Here is a 25,244-nt window from a genome sequence, read left to right on the forward strand (position 1 = left end):
TTCTTGTGTGTCTCTTTGGAATGTGTGCACTTTTTCTGCGTGCCGCCTGATTCTGTGTCCATCTCTGTTTCTAGATTTCTTTCACCATTTCCTGTGCACTTTTGGATTGTCTGCGCATGGGCCATGGTTTTGTCTGGATTGTGTTTCCATTTCCTATGTGTGATTTTGAATTGTGTAACCATTTCCAGTGTATTCTTCAGGGTTGCATGCCCAAGGTTTGGGTGTAATTCTGGGTTGTCTATGATTTTTACATACATGCAGCTGAATTGAGTGTCAAACTCGGGGTTGCTAGTGGTGTATGCATTTACTTTCAGTGCCTTCTTCTAGATTGTTTCCATTTACTGTGTGTGTTTGTGGTGAATTGTGTGTCAGTTACCACTCTGAGGCCTGTGGATTGTATGTCTATTTCCCCAGGTCTGCTTGCCTTCTAATTTTTGTGCCTGCTTCTGGGTTCTGTTGCATGTTCTGCTTGTGCTTCGGAAGCGTGTGCACATTTCTAGTATTTACTTCTGGATTGTGTGCCCATTTCTTGCATGTACTTATAGACTACATGCCAATTTCTTGTACAGGCCTCTGGATTAGGTCTCAATTTCCTGCATTTGCCCCTAGACTGTGGGTCGTTTTTCAACATGCACTACAGGATTGTATGTCTACTTTGTGTGTGGACCTGGATGGAGTTGTAGATTTATCTGTGCTTCTGAATGGCTGGATCCGGGCCTGCGTGTCTTTCTGAACTGGTGATCCATGTATTGTGTGTATCCCTGAATGATGTTCCCCTTCTTGTGTGTGCTGCTACATGGCTGTGCATACAGTTTGGTCACGGGTTACTGGATTATCGCTGCTTGGGGATCATTTGGCCACATTCTCCATGTGCCACTTTATTCTTGGTCAATTGCCTGTGTGTGCTTCTGGGGCAGGATCCATCTTCTGTGGCCATTTCCTCTGTGTGGTTCCAATTTCCAGTGGGAACTTCTGGGGCAGGATCCATCTTCTGTGGCCATTTCCTCTGTGTGGTTCCAATTGCCTGTGTGTGCTTCTGGGGCAGGATCCATCTTCTGTGGCCATTTCCTCTGTGTGGTTCCAATTGCCTGTGTGTGCTTCTGGGGCAAGATCCATCTTCTGTGGCCATTTCCTCTGTGTGGTTCCAATTGCCTGTGTGTGCTTCTGGGGCAGGATCCATCTTCTGTGGCCATTTCCTCTGTGTGGTTCCAATTGCCTGTGTGTGCTTCTGGGGCAGGATCCATCTTCTGTGGCCATTTCCTCTGTGTGGTTCCAATTGCCTGTGTGCGCTTCTGGGGCAGGATCCATCTTCTGTGGCCATTTCCTCTGTGTTGTTCCAATTGCATGTGTGTGCTTCTGGGGCAGGATCCATCTTCTGTGGCCATTTCCTCTGTGTGGTTCCAATTGCCTGTGTGTGCTTCTGGGGCAGGATCCATCTTCTGTGGCCATTTCCTCTGTGTGGTTCCAATTGCCTGTGTGTGCTTCTGGGGCAGGATCCATCTTCTGTGGCCATTTCCTCTGTGTGGTTCCAATTGCCTGTGTGTGCTTCTGGGGCAGGATCCGTCTTCTGTGGCCATTTCCTCTGTGTGGTTCCAATTGCCTGTGTGTGCTTCTGGGGCCATTTCCTCTGTGTGGTTCCAATTTACAGTGGGAGCTTCTGGTTCTTTTTTCTGCTGCATCCGGTGTGTGTGTGCTTCTGAGTTGTGGTTCTGTTTCCTTTGGGATGTGCAGCTATGTGTCCATTCCCAGTGGGTGCCTTTATTGATTGATCATTGGCCGTGTTTGTTTCCTGGTTGCATTTCCATTGCTTGTGTGGGAGCCTGAATTGTGTACCCATTTCAAGTGCACACTTTAAGATCATATGTCCGTTTGTTGTCCATGATCACGGGTTCTATGTCCACTTCCTGTGTGTGTTTCTGGCATGTTAGTCAATTAATCATTTGCGCTTCAGCATTGTGTGTCCCTTTCCTGAGTGCGCTTCTGAACTCTGTGTCAATTCCTAGTGTACGCCTCTGGTATATGTGCCCCTCTCCAGTGGTTGGTTTTTGGCTCCGTGTGCACACTTCCAACACAAGCTACTGGGTTGTCACTCAATTCCCGATGCCTGCCTCTGAAATGCGCATCAATTCCATGTGTCTGTCACTTAATTGTTTATCCAATTCTGTGTGAGATCCTGGATTGTGATTCAAACCATTGTCTTTCTTTATTGTGCGTCAATTTCCTGTGTGTGATTCTCAAAGGTTTCAATTTCTCATGTGACACTGATTGACATGTTTTATTCCCTGTGCTTCTGGTTGTGTTTCTATTGCCTGAGGGCTGTTAGAATATGTGCATATTACATGTGGGTGAGTGTGTTCAATACCCATGTTTACCCCCTGGGTTGTGTTTTTTATATGTTTCAATTTCATTGACATGCTTTTGAATTGAGTATCCCTTTTCTGTTTGTGCTTCTTGTTTCTCTGTCATGTTAGTGTGTATGGTAGTGGATTGTTGATTTCTTTTTGTATATTTCTGTATTGTATATCCATTAGTTAGAGTGCAATTTTCTGAACCACATGAATGTGTATGTATAAAGTGCAGAACTGCTACAACACCTGTCTCTTTGCAATGTGTCTTCTCTGGCTGTATAGACTGTTCCAGTACATGCTACTGGATTGTGGGATCTTGTCCAATGTGTGCTTCCATATTTTGTATTGCACCCATGTCTTTGCCACTTGTTTGTGCTTCTTGTTTGAGTGTTTCTGGGTTGTTCTCCCATCTCCTTTGTCCTTCTAGATCCCGTCCCCAAAAACGATGTGTGGTTCTCGAATGGGTGTAGGGCTGTGTGTGTTTCTTTATTTAATTCCTGTGGGTGCTTGTAGGTGGCGTTTCAATGTTGGTGCTTCCCTTTTAATTGTGAATCCATGTCCATTTCTTGTGTTTGCTGCCGGGGTGTCTGCCTCTTTTCTATGGAGAATTTTGAATTGTCCTTCCCTTTTCATAGTGCAATTATTTGTGAGACGATTTCCTGTGTGAGAGTCTGCAATCTGTATCTATTTAGCCCGTCTCTTCTTCCATGGCATGTATTCTTTTTCTGTGTATGGTTCTGGATTGTGCGTCAATTTAATGTCTCATGCAGGGCAGAGCATCCATTTCCTGCGAGTGTTTCGGAGTTATTTTTCCACGCCGGGTGTTTGATTGAGGCCTATTTGTAGATTTCTCAGCAGAAGTTCTGGAATGCAGGTCCACTGCTAGTGTGTTCTGTGGGTTTGTGTATCCTTGTCTTGTGATTTCATACAGAGTTTTGTTATCATTTGCTTTACATGCTTCCAGACCTTGTGGCCATTGTCTATGTGTGCTTTTGGGCTGTGTGTGTGCGTGTGTGTTTCTGCGTTGAGTATCGCTTTCCTATGTCCGCATCTTCTAGTGCTCCATAGTTCTGCGCTCTGCCATCTCCTCTCTTGTGTGGTTTTCGCTGCTGGTTACTTTGTGAATCCTGCTTTCTTATCTCCGATGGGTTTCTAACTCTGCTCCGGCCTCCCACGCGCTATTCTGACTCGAGTTTCCATCCGGCTTCCCTGTAGGATTCTGGCTCCCAGTGCGTACATGGTTATGAGTATGTGCCTTTGTGGATTAGCAGCCTCTCTGCTTCTTCCTTTCTCTGGTGTGCTATTGGGTTGCATTTATTCTCCTATTGGGATTTTGTGCCATTTCTCTATGCCCTTCCCCTCCACCTCCTGTCCTATGACTCTGGATTGAGTTTCATGGCTACACTTGTGTGGTTGGGCTGCCATACAGTCTCATTAGTCTTCGCCCCTTCCTCCTCTGTGTGTCAATACACCAGTGTTAATCTGTAGATTGTCCTTCTTTGGGGTTTCATCTCCCCCGATTGTTCGTTATCTCCCCTTCGCCACAGTGATGATAATCTCGAATGACGCGTGTTGCTTAATGGACGATAGCGAGTCATGCTGGTTGGTGCTGCTTGATCTTTAGCAGCACTTAGATATCACTGAACATGACCTACGGTATAATACATTAGAACGCCATATTGGCACAGGAAAAGCAGTCCTCAACCAGTTTATTCTTTAACAGGCTCTACCCGGCTGGTTTCCATCAAAGAGGCTGAATTTGAGGTTCCATTTTAATTTCCGGTGTACCCCAGGGCCAGGGATCAATGGTGCTGCCTGTACTTTTCAATCATTATACAGAGCAGTAGGTGAGTCTGCTGGGGGTGGGGGCAGGAGATTATTACCTATCCCAACTCTGGTGTGCAAGATACTGTGAAAGTGACATTGTCATTGAGGAAAATACAACATTTCCAATTGAATCACACCAAGACAGAGCAACTCAGAATATCAATGTACACCTGATGAGTTGAGTAATTCTAACTCTGTTGAATTTGGTTTTTATTTTCTTTTATCCTGTTGCATTACGCTATGTTATCTTTTGTTTTCTCTTCATTAGATGGGTTGCACAAGTGGGGTCTGCTAGAGATTTTTCATAATTTCCAACAAAAATGTGATTTTTGTAAAGCTTGCCATCTGGCACCCTCACACGCTGGTTCTCCCTGTTGGAGAACAACTAGAATGATCTCTCACTTCCGCTCTGGCACACTTCTATATTCCTCTAGGCATTGCCCGGATCTCGACTCGTCGCTTAGAGCGTCATGCTCGCGGCCTCGCCTTGCTCTGTGTGAGGTTAAGCACTTCATTTCCAGATAAGCAATTTCACTTGATGGTCCGGGTATTGGTCTTTTCTGGATAAACAGTGTTATTGGGGTACTTACTGGCTGTCGCCCCATATCATCCGATGGTGGCCTCCGAAGGCCAAGCCATACACAGTAGCATTCGGTCATCAGTACTCGATGATATGATAATGTCCCAATGGCCCTACAATCTCTCTGGTGGCTGCCCCTAGATGTCCTCCCATGGTTTTAAGGACGACTCCTCTTTTTGGGACAAATGTAATCCTCAACCTTTTTATTACGCAGTCGAGAAGGTGCCCAAAATCTCTACATCTGAAAAAAAAGGGGGGCATTTTTAAGGATATGTAATGCTCCTTAATTGAGTACATATTTGTTTTTAGAAATATTTACCAAGATGTTTTATTTTTAACAAAATAGGAAAACCGTTATTTTGATTAAATGTCTGGACGGGTCATTGCTGGTCAGTTAACCAGTGTCATAGATGCCAACGAATCAGTGGAGTAACTTTGCTGAAAATGTTGTGGGGGACATGACATCTGAAAAAAGGTGCCGCAGCTAAATGAATGGGGACAAAATGGTGTGCCATGAAAGTTGGGTGGAACAAACACCCCTGTCCCCCCTAAAATGACACCCATGCAACGAATGATGAGCGCCCGACCATTGGCGACATCCTTTATATCCTTCCGTATAATGCGCGTGGGATTTTTTTGCATATTTTTAAACTCTTAAAAGACTAACAAATTCTACATATGTGAATGCTTCTAAACTATCACTCGATGATTGGATAGAGTCTGGCGGCCGTAGCTCGAAGAGAGTCTTCGTAGCAAAGTTAGCACCTTTCTGAGACCTCACAGTTCTTCGTAGGGAGGTGTGAAGGGCCTTCTAGAAGTGCGCATGTGGAAGTGGTGAGATATACGGGCCCGGGCCTTTAACTTCAGCCTCCGCTCTTAGATATTTGCCAAGAAGGACATGATCACGGCAGAGCCTGGCAGAGTTTGGCATATGTTGACTTTTCTTCCGTAGCCAAACTTCCTAATTGGATCACGAATGTGTGACTATGTAATGGCCCTACTCACGACCAAAACCGGCCATGGGTACGGCGTCCCTTATCGAAGATAATCATGACCTGGACTCATGCTTCGACGATACACGTGAATGCAAACAGTAGAGTCGCGCATATTATAACGACCTTCTGCCTTGCTCCTTAGAATAACGTAAACATCTTATAAGGGGCAGGATTGTCCAAGGGGGCTTATGCGAGGTGTGGCAAAGCAGAGGTCTGGTATGACGCATTGGCATTCACTTCTATCTATATTGGGTCGCAGGGCTACATCATTTTATTGCAAGTAACATCGACCACTAAATGAGTGATTTATCCTAAATGGGATAAGAGGGGAATACTTCCTATTGAATTCTGCATGTCTTTAAAGTGAATGTCAAATCAATAGCGTGATAAAAACATGGAATGAAGGTAGAAAGGGGCAATGTTTTCTGGTGTCATGCACAAAGGTGCTCATGCTGCACGCGTGAGGTTCATGTTAGGGTTTCTTCCCAGCCCGTATGTAGTGGTTCGTCTTTGTCCGTCTCTCTGTCTGGATCTTGGACTGTTCTAGTGTATGATGGTGCAGCGTACACCGTATACCGTATAAAATACTACTTATGTTCCTGGGTCCTTCATGTCATGGGAAGGCAGAGACTAGAGCTGCCGGACTCTTGCAGCCATATATGACCATGCAGTCCGTGGCCCTTAGTCTACCCTCGTAGCTAAAACCCCCATTTTGGTTGTTGGGGATGCTCTGACCCAGGTGCAGGCCTCTAGAATCCGCAGAGGTCCACACTTGGACTTAGTGCCGCCTCCTAGCTCCCGGGGTGAACATTTAGAGCCTTGCTCACAGAAGCGTTTTATAATGGCGCACTCACATTGGAAAACACCCTGTGAATCAGGCCCTTAGTCCCTAGCGCACAAGTCTGCCGTTTCCCTGCGTTGACTTCTTGCTCCGACTGTCCTGGGATGCAGACATGTCACACTCTAGCTGCTCTCCCTACCTGTATAAGCAAGACTGGGGGGCCTAGATCCATAGATCAATCGTAGTGTGTGTGATACAAATGTGTGCACTCCCACACTCACACTCATTCACTCGGATGCATATGCAGTCTATGGCCCACATGCTTTCTCCCGCTTCCCCGCTGGGTGGGTTGCTCTTACCCGCACTCGAGCCTCGGTGAGGTTGGTCCACACAGCGATCTCCTCGCGCATGCTCATGTCAGGGTAGCGGTTCCTCTGGAAGGTGGCCTCCAGCTCCTGCAGCTGCTGGCTGGTGAAGTGCGTGCGCTGCCGCCGCTGCTTCTTCTTCTTGGAAGGGTCCTCCCCGGTGCCATCTTCGCTCTTCTGCTCCCCGCTGCGGTCCTTTTCTGCACGGAAACCAAAAACAGCACAATGTCACAACCCAGCCAGAGCACACAGTATGCAGAAGACATGTTCAACCATAAAAGCAAGGCCTGGTCGGAGACGTGAGACAGGAGACTAAGAGCAATAGGGGGTTGAGTGTGCGGTGGTGGTCTGAGGGGAAGCATAAAACACACCCCAGAACAGCAGCCATCCGCACTGTATCCTAACAGGGCTTATGAAAGTGGGAAACAGACGCTCATTAAATACAGACGGCTCCATTACTACATCCTCTGCCCCCCCACCCCCCCAGCTCACTTTACAGTCAGGCGGCCCTACAAAGAACTGTCAAGAATGGACTCCCAATGCGCAATCTACGCAAGCAGCGTAACTCCCCCCTTATTCAGCGCGCACTTTACCGACTCCCAGAGAGTAAGTAATTGCGACCATTACTGCACTTTCAAATGTCACGGGGCACGCCCCTTCCGGTGCCTGACCTGCAAAAGAGTTTCCCGCCAGGCGCCTGCCAGCACTGGGAGGCCTTTACTGTTATACATATGGGCGCGCGAGCACAGCACAGAGAATAGTTGCAAAATGCGAAAACATCCAATACGACTACAAACAACGACCTTGCCTTGCTCGAAAAACACCACAACGCGATGCAATCTCCGAGCTAAACGCAAAAGTTCATGTTTACATTCGTGAGCGAACACCCTACCCACATCCACCGCCCTCGCCCCCTACCCCCGTGGGAAGCAGGGCGGTGTGGTATTTTCCACACATAAGCCCTTTCTGGTTTAAAAATCTAAGAGTACAGAATAGGCCACAACACGCCCAATGAGATGTCACTTTTCCCTCAAAAGAAATCGAATATATGTGTATCGAATGTGTCACATTTTCTAAATTCGATGGATGTATTTAATTCTCTAGAGTACATCATTTAGAGGGTGATGCCCGTTTAATTGCGATTTCCCCTTGTCCTGGGACCCAAGGCGCGGCGGAATGTACTCACGGCAATTCCCGTTTCCAAAATACAGCGATATATCTATGAAGCTAAAAAAAAAACGGGAATCCAGGGTTTTAGAAATACAAAAAAATAAAAAAATACTGCACTGGTTAAAATTCAGTAAAGTCGGCGCCGAATTTCAGGGAAGTGGAGTGTAGATGCGGGACGCAAAATACCTCCTGCAATAATCTACAGCTGCTCGTGTTTAACGTGATGTTAAGCACGAAAATCACGGCTAACACGTGTGCACGCGCATAACATATCAGTGGGAAAAAGTCTTATTTGTTTATATTTCTGTATAAAGTCCCATTTAATGATCACACGCATGTATACTTGTACCTGTGCGTATCAATAAAATGCAGGCGACGCTCTCCCTCACTCTCGGGCTCCTTTTTCCCTCTGACCTACACGGAAACATGGCATTTATTCCGTGTTCTGGAAACGTAGGCCCAGAGCTGCTGAGACTTCGCGGAACTCTAAAATGCGTGTCTGGCGCTCTCACGCTACCTCCACAGTGCACTGGCAATTTATATATTTGGCAGACAGACATCACGGGACAGGCAGAGGATTTGGCTTCAAACGCAATTGTCCGTCAGGGGTTCCATAGCCTGCTCCGAGGGGCGCGATGGAGGCCGTGCAGAAGCGGAAACACTGCTGTTTGTATGAAGGCTTTGCTTTCATTTCAAAGGAAACTAAATCTTCTGGCGTTTAGCGCCATCCACAAATGACACCACCATTTTATCAAATGCATCTATTAAAGCCACGCTTCTTGCACTCGGAGCCTCCGCGCGATTGTTTTGTTAAATCCGCGAACTCACATCACAAAGTCCGCGGCGAGCGAGCAGGGCCTTATCGGCGAAATAAAGCGCCAAACCGTCCGGGTACATCCTGACAGAACCGCGAACAATGCTTCCAACAGGCGGAACCAGAGGCCGGACGGGAACTGGGCCTAAGCCGCGAACCGAAAGCAAGGCCTCGCGTCTGGCAACGAACTACCGAGAAATCCCTCAAAAGAAAGCGCCGGCCTCTTTCTGCCCTATTCTTGGAATCCAGGAATGGGATAGACTGCGCCGAGTGAGCCTGGGGTGTCAGGGGCCTGTGCCCGGTACTGCGCCATTGCACCCCCGCAACATACGCCAGTAACACTACCCGGAAACAGCGTCTTGATAAAATTAACCTTTGGGGTTCGTATTTGAAGGGTGTTCGCAGGCCTCTGAACTTCGCAAAAAGAAAACAGCAAACGGGACTCTGACTGGAACTGAAACCGTTGCCGGGAAATCGTCCATCGTGTCGACATAGAGGGGTGACTGCAATATTCGGGGTCGCGGAGCGAAGCCCGCGATATATCCATGCAGACGAACCCAGTATTCCAGCCCCTGGCCATAAGTCACAGAGCGCGTTGCAATTGGGTCTGCCTACTGGAAATGCTTTTAGCATCCGGGCCTAGTGTGTGCAAAGCCACCAGCCGTCCACCCGCAGTCGGAAAGAGCAGACACTGTTGGGAACTGGGTGAAACGCCCCAATTCGTCCACTTCATCTAGAGGTTTTCAGCATCTATGTATATATTCCCGTCTGGACTGGAATGCATCGAAGGGGCGCACACGTGTACTGCAGACAAGGCAGACCTGGATATCTGCAGAAGGCAAGTTCGCAAGGCAGAATTCCGCGACGGGCCATCTCTGGCGAACAGCTCTGCTTACCACAGAACCAGGAGTGCATGTTACGCGCCGCCTTCAGGATTTCCGCACACGGAACCAGGCATGCATGTTACAGAACCAGGAGTGCATGTTACGAGTCTCCTTCAGGATTTCCGTACACAGAACCAGGCAAGCATGTTACAGAACCAGGAGTGCATGTTACGCGCCGCCTTCAGGATTATCGCACACGGAACCAGGCATGCATGTTACAGAACCAGGAGTGCATGTTACGAGTCTCCTTCAGGATATCCGCACTCAGAACCAGGCATGCATGTTACAGAACCAGGAGTGCATGTTACGCGCCGCCTTCAGGATTTCCGAACACGGAACCAGTAATGCGTATTACGATCCTCCTTCAGGATTTCCGCACACAGAACCAGGTATGCATGTTACAGAAGCAGGAGTGCATGTTACGAATCTCCTTCAGGTTTTCGGCGCACGGAACCAGGAATGCATGTTACGCGTCTCCTTCAGGATTTCCGCGCACGGAACCAGGAATGCATGTTACGCGCCTCCTTCAGGATTTCCGCACACAGAACCAGGAATGCATGTTACGCGCCTCCTTCAGGATTTCCGCACACAGAACCAGGAATGCATGTTACGCGCCTCCTTCAGGATTTCCGCACACAGAACCAGGAATGCATGTTACGCGCCTCCTTCAGGATTTCCGCGCACGGAACCAGGAATGCATGTTACGCGCCTTCTTCAGGATTTCCGCACACAGAACCGGGAGTGCATGTGCTGCTGGGCAACAGATACTGCCCCGTATCTTTCGCAAAATGAAAGTGCTGCATATTATTGGCGGATTTAAAGGAATTGGTACAGAAAGTCTTCCCCGGATGGCCGTTGTAAATGTGCACTTTTTATGTAGTCGGAAATGCACCAAAGGGTGACGCCACTGGGAAAATAAAATCCTTTTGCTAATTCTCTGTCTTTTCCTGCGGCACGTGTATGACTGGGTCGGTGCCTACGCCCTGCTCGTAGTCCTGAGGGAAACAGGTGGGCGATGTGCTCAGACCTTCTCCTGGGAAAATAAAATGCTACGTCACATTGTTTGTTGTTGCTGTGAGGAAAACAGCCGACGCGAACCCCCGCCGTGTAGAAATCGGAAGCACCAAGTACACGTGCGGCCTCTGGAGCCATGCACTGGCCAGGCTTTCTATGCAGCTCACGCGTGGGCACGGGCGCAAATCACCCACAGAGATGGCTGTCCCACGCGTCCCATATTTCAAAGATCGCGCTTCTTTCCTGGGGGTGGCGGGGCCAGGGGACTGGTCTCGCAGGATTAGCTGGGAAATCTGGAAGGCGAGATGCTCGTATTTGTGCCATTTAAACATATGGCCGCTGCCTGCAAAACCCTCGCAAATTAAAACACGTGAAAAGTCCGCGGACGGTGTCCATGCATTGCTGCTCGGAGAAAGAGCGCGGCCGCCATTGTCGCAGTCTTTGCTCGTTTTGTATATATTTTGCATGTGGACGGTAATGTAAATCGGCCCCAGCGATGGCGTTCCGCCTTCTGCACGGCGCGCGCAGTTATACTCGATAGCAGCCTGCATTATCAACGGGAAACAAACGGGCACATTATGGACACAGTGGCCCCGGGCATTAAGAAGAACTCGGCATGAGCGCCGCAGCCTGTCACCCCCACAACTTGCTAAAATGTTGCAGTGTTGTTATACGAAAGTGGCAGTGGGAAAGACGCAACTGTATTCTGCATGTTTGCGGAAAATACACTAGGAACATGCATGCCAGGGGAATGCGTGCCACTCGGCAGAGAGGCGCGCTTGTGTGTCAGGCAGTTCAGTGTGCGCGAAGGTGGCCTCTGAGTGCCGCATCACAGGAAGCGCCTGGCCGGGCCACTTGCCCCCATACCCCCGCGGCCCCACTCCCCCCCCCCCTAGCGCGGCTCAAGGCCCCTTTACCTGGCACCTCGGTGTCCGAAGACTCGCTGGCCGAGTTCTCCACCGCCTCCCGGGCTTCGGCCGGCCGCTGCAGGTGGAAGCCGCTCGTCAGGTCGTGCACGGGTGGCGGCCGCAGGCTCTCGGGCAACCGCTCCAGACTCATGCCACCTTTGAAAGAATCCATGACAAGAACACGGCTTTAGTCCTCCACGGCGGCAGAAAACAACATCCACCCTTGTGGCTTCAACACATTGAAAAAAAAACAGCAGCAGCACTCCCGACCCCCAACAGCAGCCTTGCGGGGTCCGCACCGGAGTTCCACGGTGGGTGGGTGGGTGGGGCGGGGGCCCTGGCACGGAGCGGGGATCGCCGGCCTGGCTTCTCAGCTGTGCACAGTGTCCTGCCCCGGCTCAGATGCCTGTAGTTAAGCAGCGCTCCTCCCCCAGAAGGTTAAAACCTCCCCGTCTCGGTCATAAATTAAGTGCAGCCGGCGCTCAGCCTATGGTCTCCTCGGCAGAGGGCTGGGTGCAGGCAGCGCCTCTCAGACAGGGACGAGCATTCAGGCGGTTTGCTGACAAAACGGGGCAGGAATGTCTCTTAAAGAAACAGTATCCCTCCAACCCCCCCCTCCCCTCCCCGCCCCGGCCACGGGCGCTGCAGAAGCCGCCCCGCTCTTATTAAAGAGCCCGGGGCTGTGGGCCAGACGCTGCATGGCACTATTGCCTCCCAGGGGCTGGGCGGCGGAGGGGGGTTGGGGCGGGGGGGCTCCCCCTTCCCATAGCGGCCACGGGGCTCCCAGAAAGCCTCATCTGGGCCCTTCCTGTATCTGCGCTATCTGCGTAATCTAAATATTTACGGACAGTTCCCCAAACACATACATCATTGTATACAGTTCTGCGTAACCCAAGACAGGCAGTTATGGGACACGACGTGCTCGCCGGGTCGCCGGCATGCGAGGCAAAGGCGTCTCCTGCAGCAAACCCACACTTCACGGTTTCATACATGTTAGCAGAAAAGACATCAGGATGGATATAAGGTCAGCAGTGGAACAATACAGCATACACGCTTCGCGGTGGCGGCGTGCGCCTTCGTGCACGGCCCACAAACACGCCGTGCACATGCGGCGATTCATCAGCGAAAGCAAATGCACGCTTTCATTCTTGTCCCGAGTGTCCAGCGACAAACACGCAACATTTCTCACAGAATATACCGTATGTTGTGTAAGTTATAGGCAACACATCTGCACAAATATAACGGGGCTAATTTCACATTGTGTTTAAACATAACAACTTTAGCTCTTCTGTCAGCCTTTGCGGACAAATCTATCGTAAAATCACCGCTCGTGCCTCCGCTCCACTGTCCCACATGCAGCCCTGCCTGGCTCCGGTTTGACGTCGAAAAAATGCCGTGGCCCTTTGTGGGGAAATAAGACATCCATATGACTTGCGTTACGCTAGCGCCATTTTGAATCTACGGTGAAGGCCACAGCGGCGTAAAGCGCTTCCATGTGTGCAAATCAGGCGGGCAACGGATGCCGCTCACAGGGGGGTTAGTTGGAACCCACGGCGTGATTTCAGCACGCGTGTGCAGCCCGCCCGCTGGTGTACGTGCGTGGCACACGCGCCCCAGCAGAGGGGACCGCACACGCGTGGCAGTCTGGGCGCATATGCCATGCTGGGTTCCCGTGCTGCCCTCGGTGCCGTAGTCGAGGATTCACGGGCGTTGGGTGGATGGCAGCCCCCATCTCGCACCCCGAGGACGGGGGCCCACAGCTTCCCGGTGAGAGGGGCACATGCCGGGGCCCAGAAAGGTCCGCTGGGCTGGAGCGGGAACCCGAGGGCTGATCCGCGCGTGCTCCTCTTCATGCCGGGCCTTGGGGCCACAGCGAATTCGCATATAAAGCGATGGCTCGGCCCCCCACCCGCACTCCCACTCACCACCCGCGACTCACTGGCTTCAATGCTTCCTTTTGGGGACTTCGGTGTTATTGACTCTGCAAGGAAGTCCCCTGTGAACCCACTCCCCCGCCCCTCCACAGATCCATCGGACCACGAATATTTAGAGAGTGGCGGGTGGATTACACTAATCATATTTCTTAATTTTCTTGCAGCCGTAGTGACACCTATCCACAGAGCGTTTTCCAATGGGGTTTTCCCATTAGAAAACGTGTCTGTGTATTCTATTTACAAAAGAAATTCGGGGCGTCGGTGGTTGTTTATGGCTCCGTACCACACCAGGGACCTGATTTGCAAAAGGTTTTTTTTTCGTGTGATTGCGCCATTGTAAAACGAGCTTGAGAATCAGGCCCGGGTGGTCTATGGGCGCCGGACTGCACTTGTGAACACATGCTCCTCAGGGTGCCCGTGGAAGTGGGATGATGGATGTCTGCGCCAACAGACATCCGCGCTCACTTTCCGCCCAGATTAGCAAAGCGTGTTTCGAAGGGATGCACCCATTGAAGAAAGCTTTGTCCATCAGGCCCTCCGAGTTACATCTGCGGTCGTTTCAGCGGTAAAGAGAACATTGTCAACAAATGACCCTATTTATTAGACTTTATTTTCCTGAAATACCGGGGAACATTTTTTTCTTTATTACCCTATAGTGAGCTGCGGGGCTATAACTCAGGTAGCTCCTGTAAAGTCGTTTTTTACTGGATTCCCAGTGTGCAACTCGTGCCATGAACCCGTGTCCCCACTGAGTTTCTCTAACAAGACGCTAAAACAGTTTGCTTCCAAGCGGGGTCACTTTAATTTCCCCCGTTCCTCGGCCCCGACCCGGGGGCAGCCCAGGGTGCACCCTGTTCCCGTTTCCCTTCAGTTGGCCTTGGCCTGGCGCGGTTTCCTCCACTGCACTGACCTCCAGGCGACCCAGCCCGCAAGAACCGCTCCAGCAGAAACTGCCAGGCCCGCAGCCAGCCTCCGCCCTGAATATATCGCTGGAAGGGCGCTGAACTCCCGCGGAGGGGGGTCCCCGCTCCCGGGAGGGGTGCGCTGGCGACCGAAGGGTGGCCTCCTGGGTCTCTGCTCCGCGGGAATGACGGTGCCCCCCCCCGCCCAGGAGGAACGCTTTCCCATTAGTACGTATTCCGAGATCCCGGAGGTCAGCGTCTTCATATCCTCGTCGCTGTTGCTGACCTGAGCCGAGAGCCCCCGCCAGTTCCACCCCAAACGGCGTCCGCACGCATCACATGGCGGAGCGCGACACGAATTCTTGGGAAGTCGAATTCTGTACAATAACCTCTCCTTATAACCCGTGCTTTATTCATTCTCTGCAGACACCCGAGTATCTTCCAAGAAGGCAGATATGAGTCGAATATCACACGACCTGGTGAATCATGTATAAAAAATAACGACCGAGCAGACCGGGGCGATGGACCAGACTACCCGCCGTTGTCATAAAACAGGCGAGGAGCGCAGCCTCGCAGCAGACTGCACTGGGGATGTGGCGGTGAGGGTCCGACCCTTGAGTGCCATTTCCACACCCCTAAACATGCCCGTGCATTAAAAAGAACAGAACACGAGCTGGGTACATGTTTCGCGCGCCATACCCGCGCCACCCTCTGCTGGGTACATTGAGTGGCTTAGATTGAAACCAGGCAATCGCGTTGAGGTGGCAATAAAACGGAGGTTAATGACAAGTCATGGCTCGCGCCTGTAATGCTGCGGATGCTTATCGGGTGTGGAGACATCTCGGGGCTGCCTGCAGCGGCTTATGGTGGCATGCAGTGGCGCCCAGGACAGTTCTAATAGGCAGGGCTGGAAATGGAGCGCTGCACTACAGGGAACGGCGTTCCCCCGAGTGAGAACTCTGCAGTCATAGTTGTCATGGCTCATATATGCCATTTACTTTCACAGCAGCCTACTTGGAATAGAGTCCCACTTTTTCCAGCCGCCCCCCCCCCCCAATCCCTCCATCCCTCTTTCGCGCACCCCCTACCATTTCTCTATGGTGGCTGACAGGTGGGAGGCGAGGTGACTCTGGTACCACGGTGCATGGCATCGTACAGGAGCCCATGCACCGTGGTACCACTGGTAACCCACATACCTGCAGCCCAGGCCTGCACCCACCTCACAGTCGTCTATGGGCACGAGACGCGCTTTCTTGTGAACGGGTTTGCATTGATACGCAGAGTCAACGATACCCCCTTACAATATATATAGTCCAATATGGCACGTCCGCCCCCCACCTTCTGCCCCCAGTGATGCCGCTTGCACAGGGCCCTGTGGTTAACGATCTGCGCGGGAGATCTACCGGCGCCACACGAAGCGCGCAACACACACCCGAGAACATTAGTCACGTCGCAAACTCCTAACTTAGCAGAAACCCACTGCCCCCACGGTGTTTTCAGTTGCCCCCCCAGCCGTTTCTTGTCAGATGGCTAGTTACATTTGTTCGTTAGTTGTACACGTGAATGTTAACGCTCACTAAATGCGCATTTCCACGGTGCCCCGGCCAGTCCCGACCTTCACACGCGGGGTGGAAGAGCGTGAGGTAAAATGCCCCTTCCGTGTGACGCCGAAGTCGAGCCGAGGCCACCCCACGCGTTAGTATTCGCATTAATGTTAGCGTCGTCATTGTGCGCCATTCGTCGCCATCTTGCGCGGCTGCCACCGGGCGCCCAGGACACTTCGGCGTCAGGACATTGCTCCCAGCCAAGCTCTCTGCAGTGATGGAAGACCAGCGCCTCACACCTTATCACTTCACAGGCAGCCTGTGCGCTGCCAGGAGGCTCCTGGCGCCATGAAGCGCTTGATGAATAAAATGCAACGACGGCTCGTGCTATTGCTAAGAAGGAAAGCTACAGCAAAGCGCCAAGCAAACTACGCACAAGCTCTTCCGCAGCACGGGGGAATAGTCTTCCTTTGCCGCTTATTCCCTCTGATTGGTCCCACGCCTGAAGCTCAACCCCCTCTTATTCGTACTAATACCCCGCACCTCCTTTCCAAGGACCCCTTCTCCGGAAAGGCCGGCATTCCCAGGTAGAGGCACCAAATCCTCCCTGGCGGCACATTTACTCAGAGGGTAGTTGATGCTTCATGGCGCTGTGCATAGAACTGCCCCCAAGAAAGTAAAAATGACGTTCCTGAATTGGAAGACGCAATTCTGTGGGGGTGATATCTGGGTTCACTCACACTTTGCCCACCACCCGTTGCAAGCGATATCTATCAGTGCCTGGGATATCCGGGAGGTGGGCTGTGGGGGTGGGGGGGGGGCTGGGGGCGCAATTACCTATAAATAGTGATTGGGGCAGAATCTCTCCAAGATACCGAATTTATTAAAGAGCTGTGCGAACAATTTCTCTGTTCCGAATGCCCCATCAAAGACTATTTAAAATTCCTCGGCGTGATGTGGTGGCTCTACCACTCTACCCTTCTTCCTCGCCATCGCCCTAATGTGGCGAGGAAGAGTATGGCCCAGCGATATGGATATTACCTGCCCTCTGGATGGGATCAGGACAAACAACATTAAGGTTCAGGGCCGACAGCACCCACGAGGGAAGAGGCCGGGGTGTGGGCGATGCAATATAACAATGGCGCCACGCCTGGAACATGCCCAATGCAACACAAAGAGTGGCACAGAGCATTGGCCGGGGCAGCCGTGTGCCAGGGTATCATTGAGCGGAGAGGGGGGGCACAAGGTCATTTGGGAAACGCCACCCTGTGGGCGGAAGGTGGGCTCCATATCGCGGCTCGGCTCCCTCGGGGCCCGTGACTGGAGGTTCCGCCCCCAGGGAGCACACTGCGGGGATACCGCTTTTGGCCGGCGCGGGGGTGCGCTGTCCGCTCGGTGCCTCATCTTACGGGGACGGACAGGTCCTATAACCCGTAACTGCTCCCCAGGGACCCCTGAGTGGGCCTTGCACTTGAGGGGAAGCCTGCTGCTGGCAGTCGCGAACGGCCAGAGTGCGCACCGAGCCCCAGGGCTCCGGACACGAGGCGGTAACGTCTTATGGTCTCGGTCCTGGAATCGGGCGGCGAAGAGGCCGAGACAGGGCGCCACTCGGGGAACCCGGAGCCCGCACTCCCCCTCGCCTGTTTCAATGACCTTCCCCACACGGAGTCACTGCTCGGTTGCGGAAGTTTCCTCTGCCTGCTCCCACTTCTCGAAAACAACCATACAAGGCCGCCTCTCGCCCCCTGAGAAAAATGCACCCCGTGGAGCAAAGCGGGCAGGTTGCCTTCAAATGGGCACCAGACTTGCGCCCGAAGCACGCTCTGACAGGAACAATACATGACACCGCTTAAAACCCAAAAGACCGACGAATCTCGGCAATCCTCCGCAAAACAATCACGTGTAACCCTTCCAAAAAGTTCCATAGCTATCATTATTAATATTTCAATTCAATGTAAACGTACTTGGAATCACATTAATAATGATGATAATAATAATAACAACCACCAGCTATATACCGGAAGTACACTAGTGCTTGCACACGACTTGTTATTAGTATATGGTACGCGTTCTGTTGATCTCGGAAGGAAGAAACAGAAACTCCGTGTTGTGCTTATATCCGTAGTTAGTCGCCCTCTCTCTCTCTCTATATATATATATATATATATATATATATTCCACCAATCGATTCTACCGTTGAACACAGAAGAAGACCCCCCTGCATTTATGCAGCATGTTTTGCCCAGCACAGGCTATGCAGAAGTTCTTGGGGTACATGTGGAATACACACCAGTCCACTTCTCACTGCACTGAGTACGCGTGCAGCCTTTCAGCTGCTTCAAACATGGAGTGGGAGGGGGGGGGGGTCTCTAAGAAGGCAGACTTCATTGTCACTCATTGGCCTGACAGGGGACGCTGGTGCGGCCCTAGAACAATGCAATAGTCTCAGATAGAGCGAGAGAGCGAGAGGGCAGTACGCAATACTCAGGGCCGTTCACCAGCCAGTCTGAACAGCGTATGTTTGTATGGGATGTATAGGGGGAAACGCTGGCTAGAACACTGTGCTTAAATGTGAGTCCCTGGGGCCAATGTGATGCATGACTGCTCCATTCAGCTGGAAGCCCCGGCCTATGTTGCAGACTAATTTGCATTACAATTCTGCATTTGCTACACATGTGCTTAAAACCTGACACATGTATTACAACTCATACCCTTTTGGATGAGTCACTTCATCTGGCAAATGCTGGCCCAGCTATTTTGGTGCCTGGGCCTTTTTTCTGTCCACCTTTGATGCAACTGGACGTTGTGAAACTAGCACCAAGAAACCTAAAAGTGGCATTTCCAAGCACTAACATGATGCAGGTCTGTAGAGTGGGGTTGGCCGTTCCTTTCCAAAGCACAGCTCATCGCATTGCAACCGGCACTTGCGGCATTAGCCCGTGTGCTGCTGTGGAACACGCGCATCTCCAGGAGGATCCAAAGTGAAGAAGAGGTGCCCCCATCCGGCGCCCCAGCTTTGCCATCACAAAGTGGGGGACAGGAAGAGTCCATACTCGTCTGAAGGGGCTCCACATCTCCCGGGCCTACAGCTTTATCATCAGCCCTGGAGCAGTGGCTGCTAGGTGTCCGGGGAGCACACCGTGACAATGCTTGGCAAAGAGCTGATGCCAGGTGTCTGTTAGTGCTGGCGCTCAATGGGCATACTGTCTATAAGCACTCAGCCTGCACTGCGTCTAAGATTTGAACACATTCCCATGTGCATTGGTTTAATGCAGTGTGTTTGCAACAGGTGTACGCATGGCACGGCGTCTTTGTGGCGCAGCCATGCATTATGTCTGTATGGCATTGGTATAATGTTCTTGTTGAATAGAAAATGGCACAAAAAAACCTCCTGGACTAAACCTTGCCCAAAGGCAAGGAGGTGCCGCACCACCAGCTAGAGAGGGCGTAAACCCGAATTGCCCCTCCCCCCCGCCAGAGCATACATAGTGCTGTTCATGAAATGGTGGTAGATTCGCAAGCCCCCCGGAGAAAGCCGTGTCAAAAGCATGCTGCTACCTGTGTGCATTGAGCCCCTGATTATAGACTTAAGCTTTCAAGGTAAGTGGGGGGAGGGGCAGCTTAACCCACAGGGGAATAACACGAAGAGACCTCCGACTCCAAAAGGCCCTTTTTGGTACAGGCAGCTCAGAGCATGTTCAACAGCTCACAGCTGGGTTGTCCAGGGGGCCACATTGCCGGCAGACTTGGCAATCTGGGCCTTTGCCCAGAACTTTAGGATCCCTTTCCATTGTCCTGGGATCCAACCCCCAGATTACATGTAATCACAGTAACGCACTCCTACGTGCCGGATCGTAGCCATACGGGGACACTTGGCTGGACATCACTAGCTAACAAAGGCCCTTTGAAATGTATTCCTCCATATTTTCTGTCAAAATGGGGACCGAGGAACAGGTATGTTACTTTAAGACGTCTTAGGGTGTACACACCCAAATGCCCTTTCCCCTACTCTAGTGCTGGGACACGTCTTGGAGGGAAGATGTCTATTCTAGATTGTCCATATTTAAAACACAAAATGAGCTGGAATGGTCCATGTAGTTTATATAGTAGAATGTCTCATCTCTCCAGGTACTTCTGAGAAACCCAGGGAAGGCCTAGTGGTTCCACACTTTCCTGTACCCCGATACACCAGCTTACTAGGCACCATCATTGTGGCACACCAGTGTTATGGACTTGAAGACATGTTCTAACACGTCACTGTATACTAATGGTGAAGGACCATGACCGTTTCTGAGCTACACAATTGAACTTATTTTCACAAAAGCTAAGCCTAGATATAAGCAATATGTGTCAAATCACACATGATACAAACAAATTGCCAAAATCATTGGTCAACACCACAGTATGCCCACCCATATTGTTATCTCTCTGTCATTTTGAATGTCTATCTATCTATCTATCTATCTATCTATCTATCTATCTATCTATCTATCTATCTATCTATCTATCTACCCATCCATCCATCCATCCATCCATCCACCAATCCACACCTATGTACATCGACTCTTCTATATTTCTGTTCACCTATCCCTTCTTCTATCACTCTGCCTAGGCCTGACTACCTATCTCTCTCTAGCTGTCTATCCGCCGAGCTTTCTATATTTATAACTCTGTTTTCCGTGTTCCTATTGGTGTATGTCTTTCCATTCCTTTGTCTACTTTGAAAGCATGTTTCTATTTTTGAAGAAGAAACAGTATGATGTGCTTAAGTAGAATAACAAAGATATACAGTGCCGTAACACCAACCCCCCTCTCCCCAACATATCACCAACCCCTCCTCTCCCCAACATAACACCGGCGCCTCCTCTCTCCAACATAACACCAGCGCCTCCTCTCCCCAACATAACACCGGTGCCTCCTCTCCCCAACATAACACCGCCGCCTCCTCTCCTCAACATAACACCGGCGCCTCCTCTCCCCAACACAACACCGGCACCTCCTCTCCCCAACACAACACCGGCACCTCCTCTCCCCAACATAACACCAGCGCCTCCTCTCCCCAACATAACACCGGTGCCTCCTCTCCCCAACATAACACCGGTGCCTCCTCTCCCCAACATAACACCGGCGCCTCCTCTCCCTAACATAACACCGGCGCCTCCTCTCCCCAACATAACACCGGCGCCTCCTCTCCCCAACACAACACCGGCACCTCCTCTCCCCAACATAACACCGGCGCCTCCTCTCTCCAACATAACACCAGCGCCTCCTCTCCCCAACATAACACCGGTGCCTCCTCTCCCCAACATAACACCGCCGCCTCCTCTCCTCAACATAACACCGGCGCCTCCTCTCCCCAACATAACACCGGCGCCTCCTCTCCCCAACACAACACCGGCACCTCCTCTCCCCAACATAACACCGGCGCCTCCTCTCCCCAACATAACACCGGTGCCTCCTCTCCCCAACATAACACCGGTGCCTCCTCTCCCCAACATAACACCGGCGCCTCCTCTCCCCAACATAACACCGGCGCCTCCTCTCCCCAACATAACACCGGCGCCTCCTCTCCCCAACATAATACCAGCGCCTCCTCTCCCCAACATAGTTTCCGAAAGAACAACATCATGGTACATTCGATGGATTTGCTACTATATAAGTGATTGGCAGGTTGTGTCACCGATGAAAAGAATGAATGACCTTTTGGCAATTCATGGCACATCATCAACAGGGATTAATCTTCATCCACTTTCAAATGCATGCACGCGCATATGATATGTTTTCCTTAGTGTTGAGAATTGTTCACATCTGCATACAAATACGTTTTATTACTCCTGCATACTAATATTAGTTCTCATATCACATTAATAATACTTTCACGAGAAATATTATGCAGGGATGAGGCAATGCATTAGCTCTTCATCAGCTGTTGCCATATGCCTGCCACCTGATGAAGAAGTCTATGGGACTTTGAAAGCTAATAATGTGTGATAACTCTGCGCAACATTTCCAGTTTGTCCAATAAATGGTATCAACAACTTCATTTTGTGCGAAACCAGTTAGTCAAAAGCCCAGGTACTGGATTCATTTAAAGAGGTTCCATTTTTGTGCTGAAAAATACCAAAATTATAATTTCGCAAACGCCCTTTTCTAGAACACATTTTAGAAATAAGGTGTAATTTTCCCAAAGAAGGTCTGAATAAGCCTTAGACATCGCTTTTATCCTATATCTATTTCATGTTATAAAGTGATCCTTGACTGATATGATATTTATAACGCGCTTAATACCCAGAGGTGTTGCTCCGTGTCGTCTTGCTTCCAAGGCGAGCACGTTGCCGCCGAGCTATCCTCCCGAGACTGTCTGCAAATGGGTTCTTGGTGCGGACTTGGCGTGCACAGAATCTAAAGTGGAGATGTAGTTGGCGTTGGAGAAGACAGCAGAGAAGACCCAGGATTGAATCCTAGGTGAGACTATGTGGAAGGAGGAGGAGGCACGGACAGACAGCGGTAGGGTGGTCTAGAGAAGAGACAGCACAGGGTAAGGCACAATGCCCTTTGTAGGCACGCGGAAATCCAGAGTCCAGTAGATGCACCAGTGTGGAAGAAGGGAGAGTGTGAGGCGTAGTAGCACTTCAGGGTGGGAGAAAGAAAACTGGGGCTGGAGTTGAAAATAGTTCTTGAAACTAACCTTGAACTTGTTACGGAGACAATGAAGCTTGTCAGGTAGAGGGGCAGTGTCCAAAGAATCAGCCAATCGGCGGAGTTCTGGAGGACCTGAGGGCGGTTCTGCAGGAAAGTCAAGGTAATGGAGATTTGACATGGTCACGCCCTGATTGGATGAAAGCAGAGGCAGCTGAGGTGCAAGCAGACACCCCCAGGAAGGGGGTGACGTGGCATATTAGGCTGAAGTAGAAAAGTCAAGAAGGGACTGGATTACTCTCAGGGGTATGGGTGAGGTCAGTGTGAATCTGAATGATAGGTTTTTGACTGCAGCAACTGGCACCATGCAGGGTTCCAGGAGGGGATCCCAGAGGGACGAGCTCCAAAAATAGATAGAGGCTCCAAACAGGCAAAGCCCTCCACTCTATAGCCCCCTCCACATGCCCACATAAAAAGCAACAGTCCTGCAGCTCCGAGACAGCAGGGGTGGCTCTCAGTGACTCTCCAAGTCATCCACTCATCCTTCAGATGCAACATAACAGAGCCCCCACCCTATAACCCCCCACCCCCCGAAATTCCCACATAAAAAACAACAGTCCTGCAGCTCCGAGACAGCAGGGCTGGCTCTCAGTGACTCTCCGAGTCATCCACTCATCCTTCAGATGCAACAGAGCCCCCACCCTATAGCCCCCTCCAAGTCCCCACATAAAAAGCACCAGTCCCGCAGCTCTGGGACAGCAGGGCTGGCTCTCAGTGACTCTCCGAGTCATGCACTCATCCTTCAGATGCAATATAACAGAGCTCTCCACCCTATAGCCCCCCCCCCAAGTCCCCACATAAAAAGCAACAGTCCTGCAGCTCTGGGACAGCAGGGCTGGCTCTCAGTGACTCTCCGAGTCATGCACTCATCCTTCAGATGCAATATAACAGAGCTCTCCACCCTATAGCCCCCCCCAAGTCCCCACATAAAAAGCAACAGTCCTGCAGCTCTGGGACAGCAGGGCTGGCTCTCAGTGACTCTCCGAGTCATGCACTCATCCTTCAGATGCAATATAACAGAGCTCTCCACCCTATAGCCCCCCCAAGTCCCCACATAAAAAGCAACAGTCCTGCAGCTCTGGGACAGCAGGGCTGGCTCTCAGTGACTCTCCGAGTCATGCACTCATCCTTCAGATGCAACATAACAGAGCCCCCACCCTATAGCCCCCTCCAAGTCCCCACATAAAAAGCACCAGTCCCGCAGCTCTGGGACAGCAGGGCTGGCTCTCAGTGACTCTCCGAGTCATGCACTCATCCTTCAGATGCAATATAACAGAGCTCTCCACCCTATAGCCCCCCCAAGTCCCCACATAAAAAGCAACAGTCCTGCAGCTCTGGGACAGCAGGGCTGGCTCTCAGTGACTCTCCGAGTCATGCACTCATCCTTCAGATGCAATATAACAGAGCTCTCCACCCTATAGCCCCCCCAAGTCCCCACATAAAAAGCAACAGTCCTGCAGCTCTGGGACAGCAGGGCTGGCTCTCAGTGACTCTCCGAGTCATCCACTCATCCTTCAGATGCAACATAACAGAGCCCCCACCCTATAGCCCCCTCCAAGTCCCCACATAAAAAGCACCAGTCCCGCAGCTCTGGGATAGCAGGGCTGGCTCTCAGTGACTCTCCGAGTCATGCACTCATCCTTCAGATGCAACATAACAGAGCTCTCCACCCTATAGCCCCCTCCAAGTCCCCACATAAAAAGCACCAGTCCTGCAGCTCCGAGACAGCAGAGCTGGCTCTCAGTGACTCTCCAAGTCATCCACTCATCCTTCAGATGCAACAGAGCCCCTACCCTATAGCCCCCTCCAAGTCCCCACATAAAAAGCACCAGTCCCGCAGCTCTGGGACAGCAGGGCTGGCTCTCAGTGACTCTCCGAGTCATGCACTCATCCTTCAGATGCAACATAACAGAGCTCTCCACCCTATAGCCCCCTCCAAGTCCCTACATAAAAAGCACCAGTCCCGCAGCTCTGGGACAGCAGGGCTGGCTCTCAGTGACTCTCCGAGTCATGCACTCATCCTTCAGATGCAACATAACAGAGCCCCCACCCTATAGCCCCCTCCAAGTCCCCACATAGACCCCCGGGTTTTTGTGTGGAGAGCTGGACACTGCTCCCCACAAGCCCGGCATGCCACTCATGCTGAGCGTATGGAAGAAGCGTGCGTACCGACCACCCTCTCTAAAAGAAGCATGGGTTAAAGCAGAGGCCAATTCTCTTCCCGTATTTGGTTCCCACGATATCACAAATAGGCAAGCGTGGGGGGGAACGATAGTCCCGGCGCAACACAGGTTCGAATCCCGACACCGCGCTTAAAAAGCACCCGCTGGTATTAAGCGCTTTATTAATGAACACTAAATAAATAAATAGATCAATTGTGCAACCAACCACTCTGGCTATTGAAGAATGCATGGAGAGCCGTCAAATACCGCCTCTTTTACTGCCGCTGCCTAATTTGCAATGGGCGCCTAAACGTGAC

At 51.1% G+C, this 25,244-nt stretch overlaps 1 protein-coding gene across 2 annotated transcripts in view; it reads right to left on the reverse strand.

The window, feature by feature from the left end:
- The window catches only part of PITX1 (paired like homeodomain 1), a 113,647-nt gene that overhangs the window by 18,298 nt on the left and 70,105 nt on the right, over nucleotides 1-25,244 (reverse strand). Inside the window, exons 3-4 of one of the 2 annotated variants that reach the window (XM_069652581.1) lie at nucleotides 11,696-11,842; nucleotides 6,891-7,096 (exon numbers count right to left, since the gene is read on the reverse strand). In XM_069652581.1, coding sequence (XP_069508682.1) covers nucleotides 6,891-7,096; nucleotides 11,696-11,842 — 353 coding nt within the window. The remainder of the gene's footprint in view (nucleotides 1-6,890; nucleotides 7,097-11,695; nucleotides 11,843-25,244) is intronic. The other variant, XM_069652582.1, reaches the window with a different exon arrangement.

Source organism: Ambystoma mexicanum, chromosome 3p, assembly GCF_040938575.1.
Source record: "Ambystoma mexicanum isolate Mex_15411 chromosome 3p, UKY_AmexF1_1, whole genome shotgun sequence".
NCBI lineage: Eukaryota > Metazoa > Chordata > Amphibia > Caudata > Ambystomatidae > Ambystoma > Ambystoma mexicanum.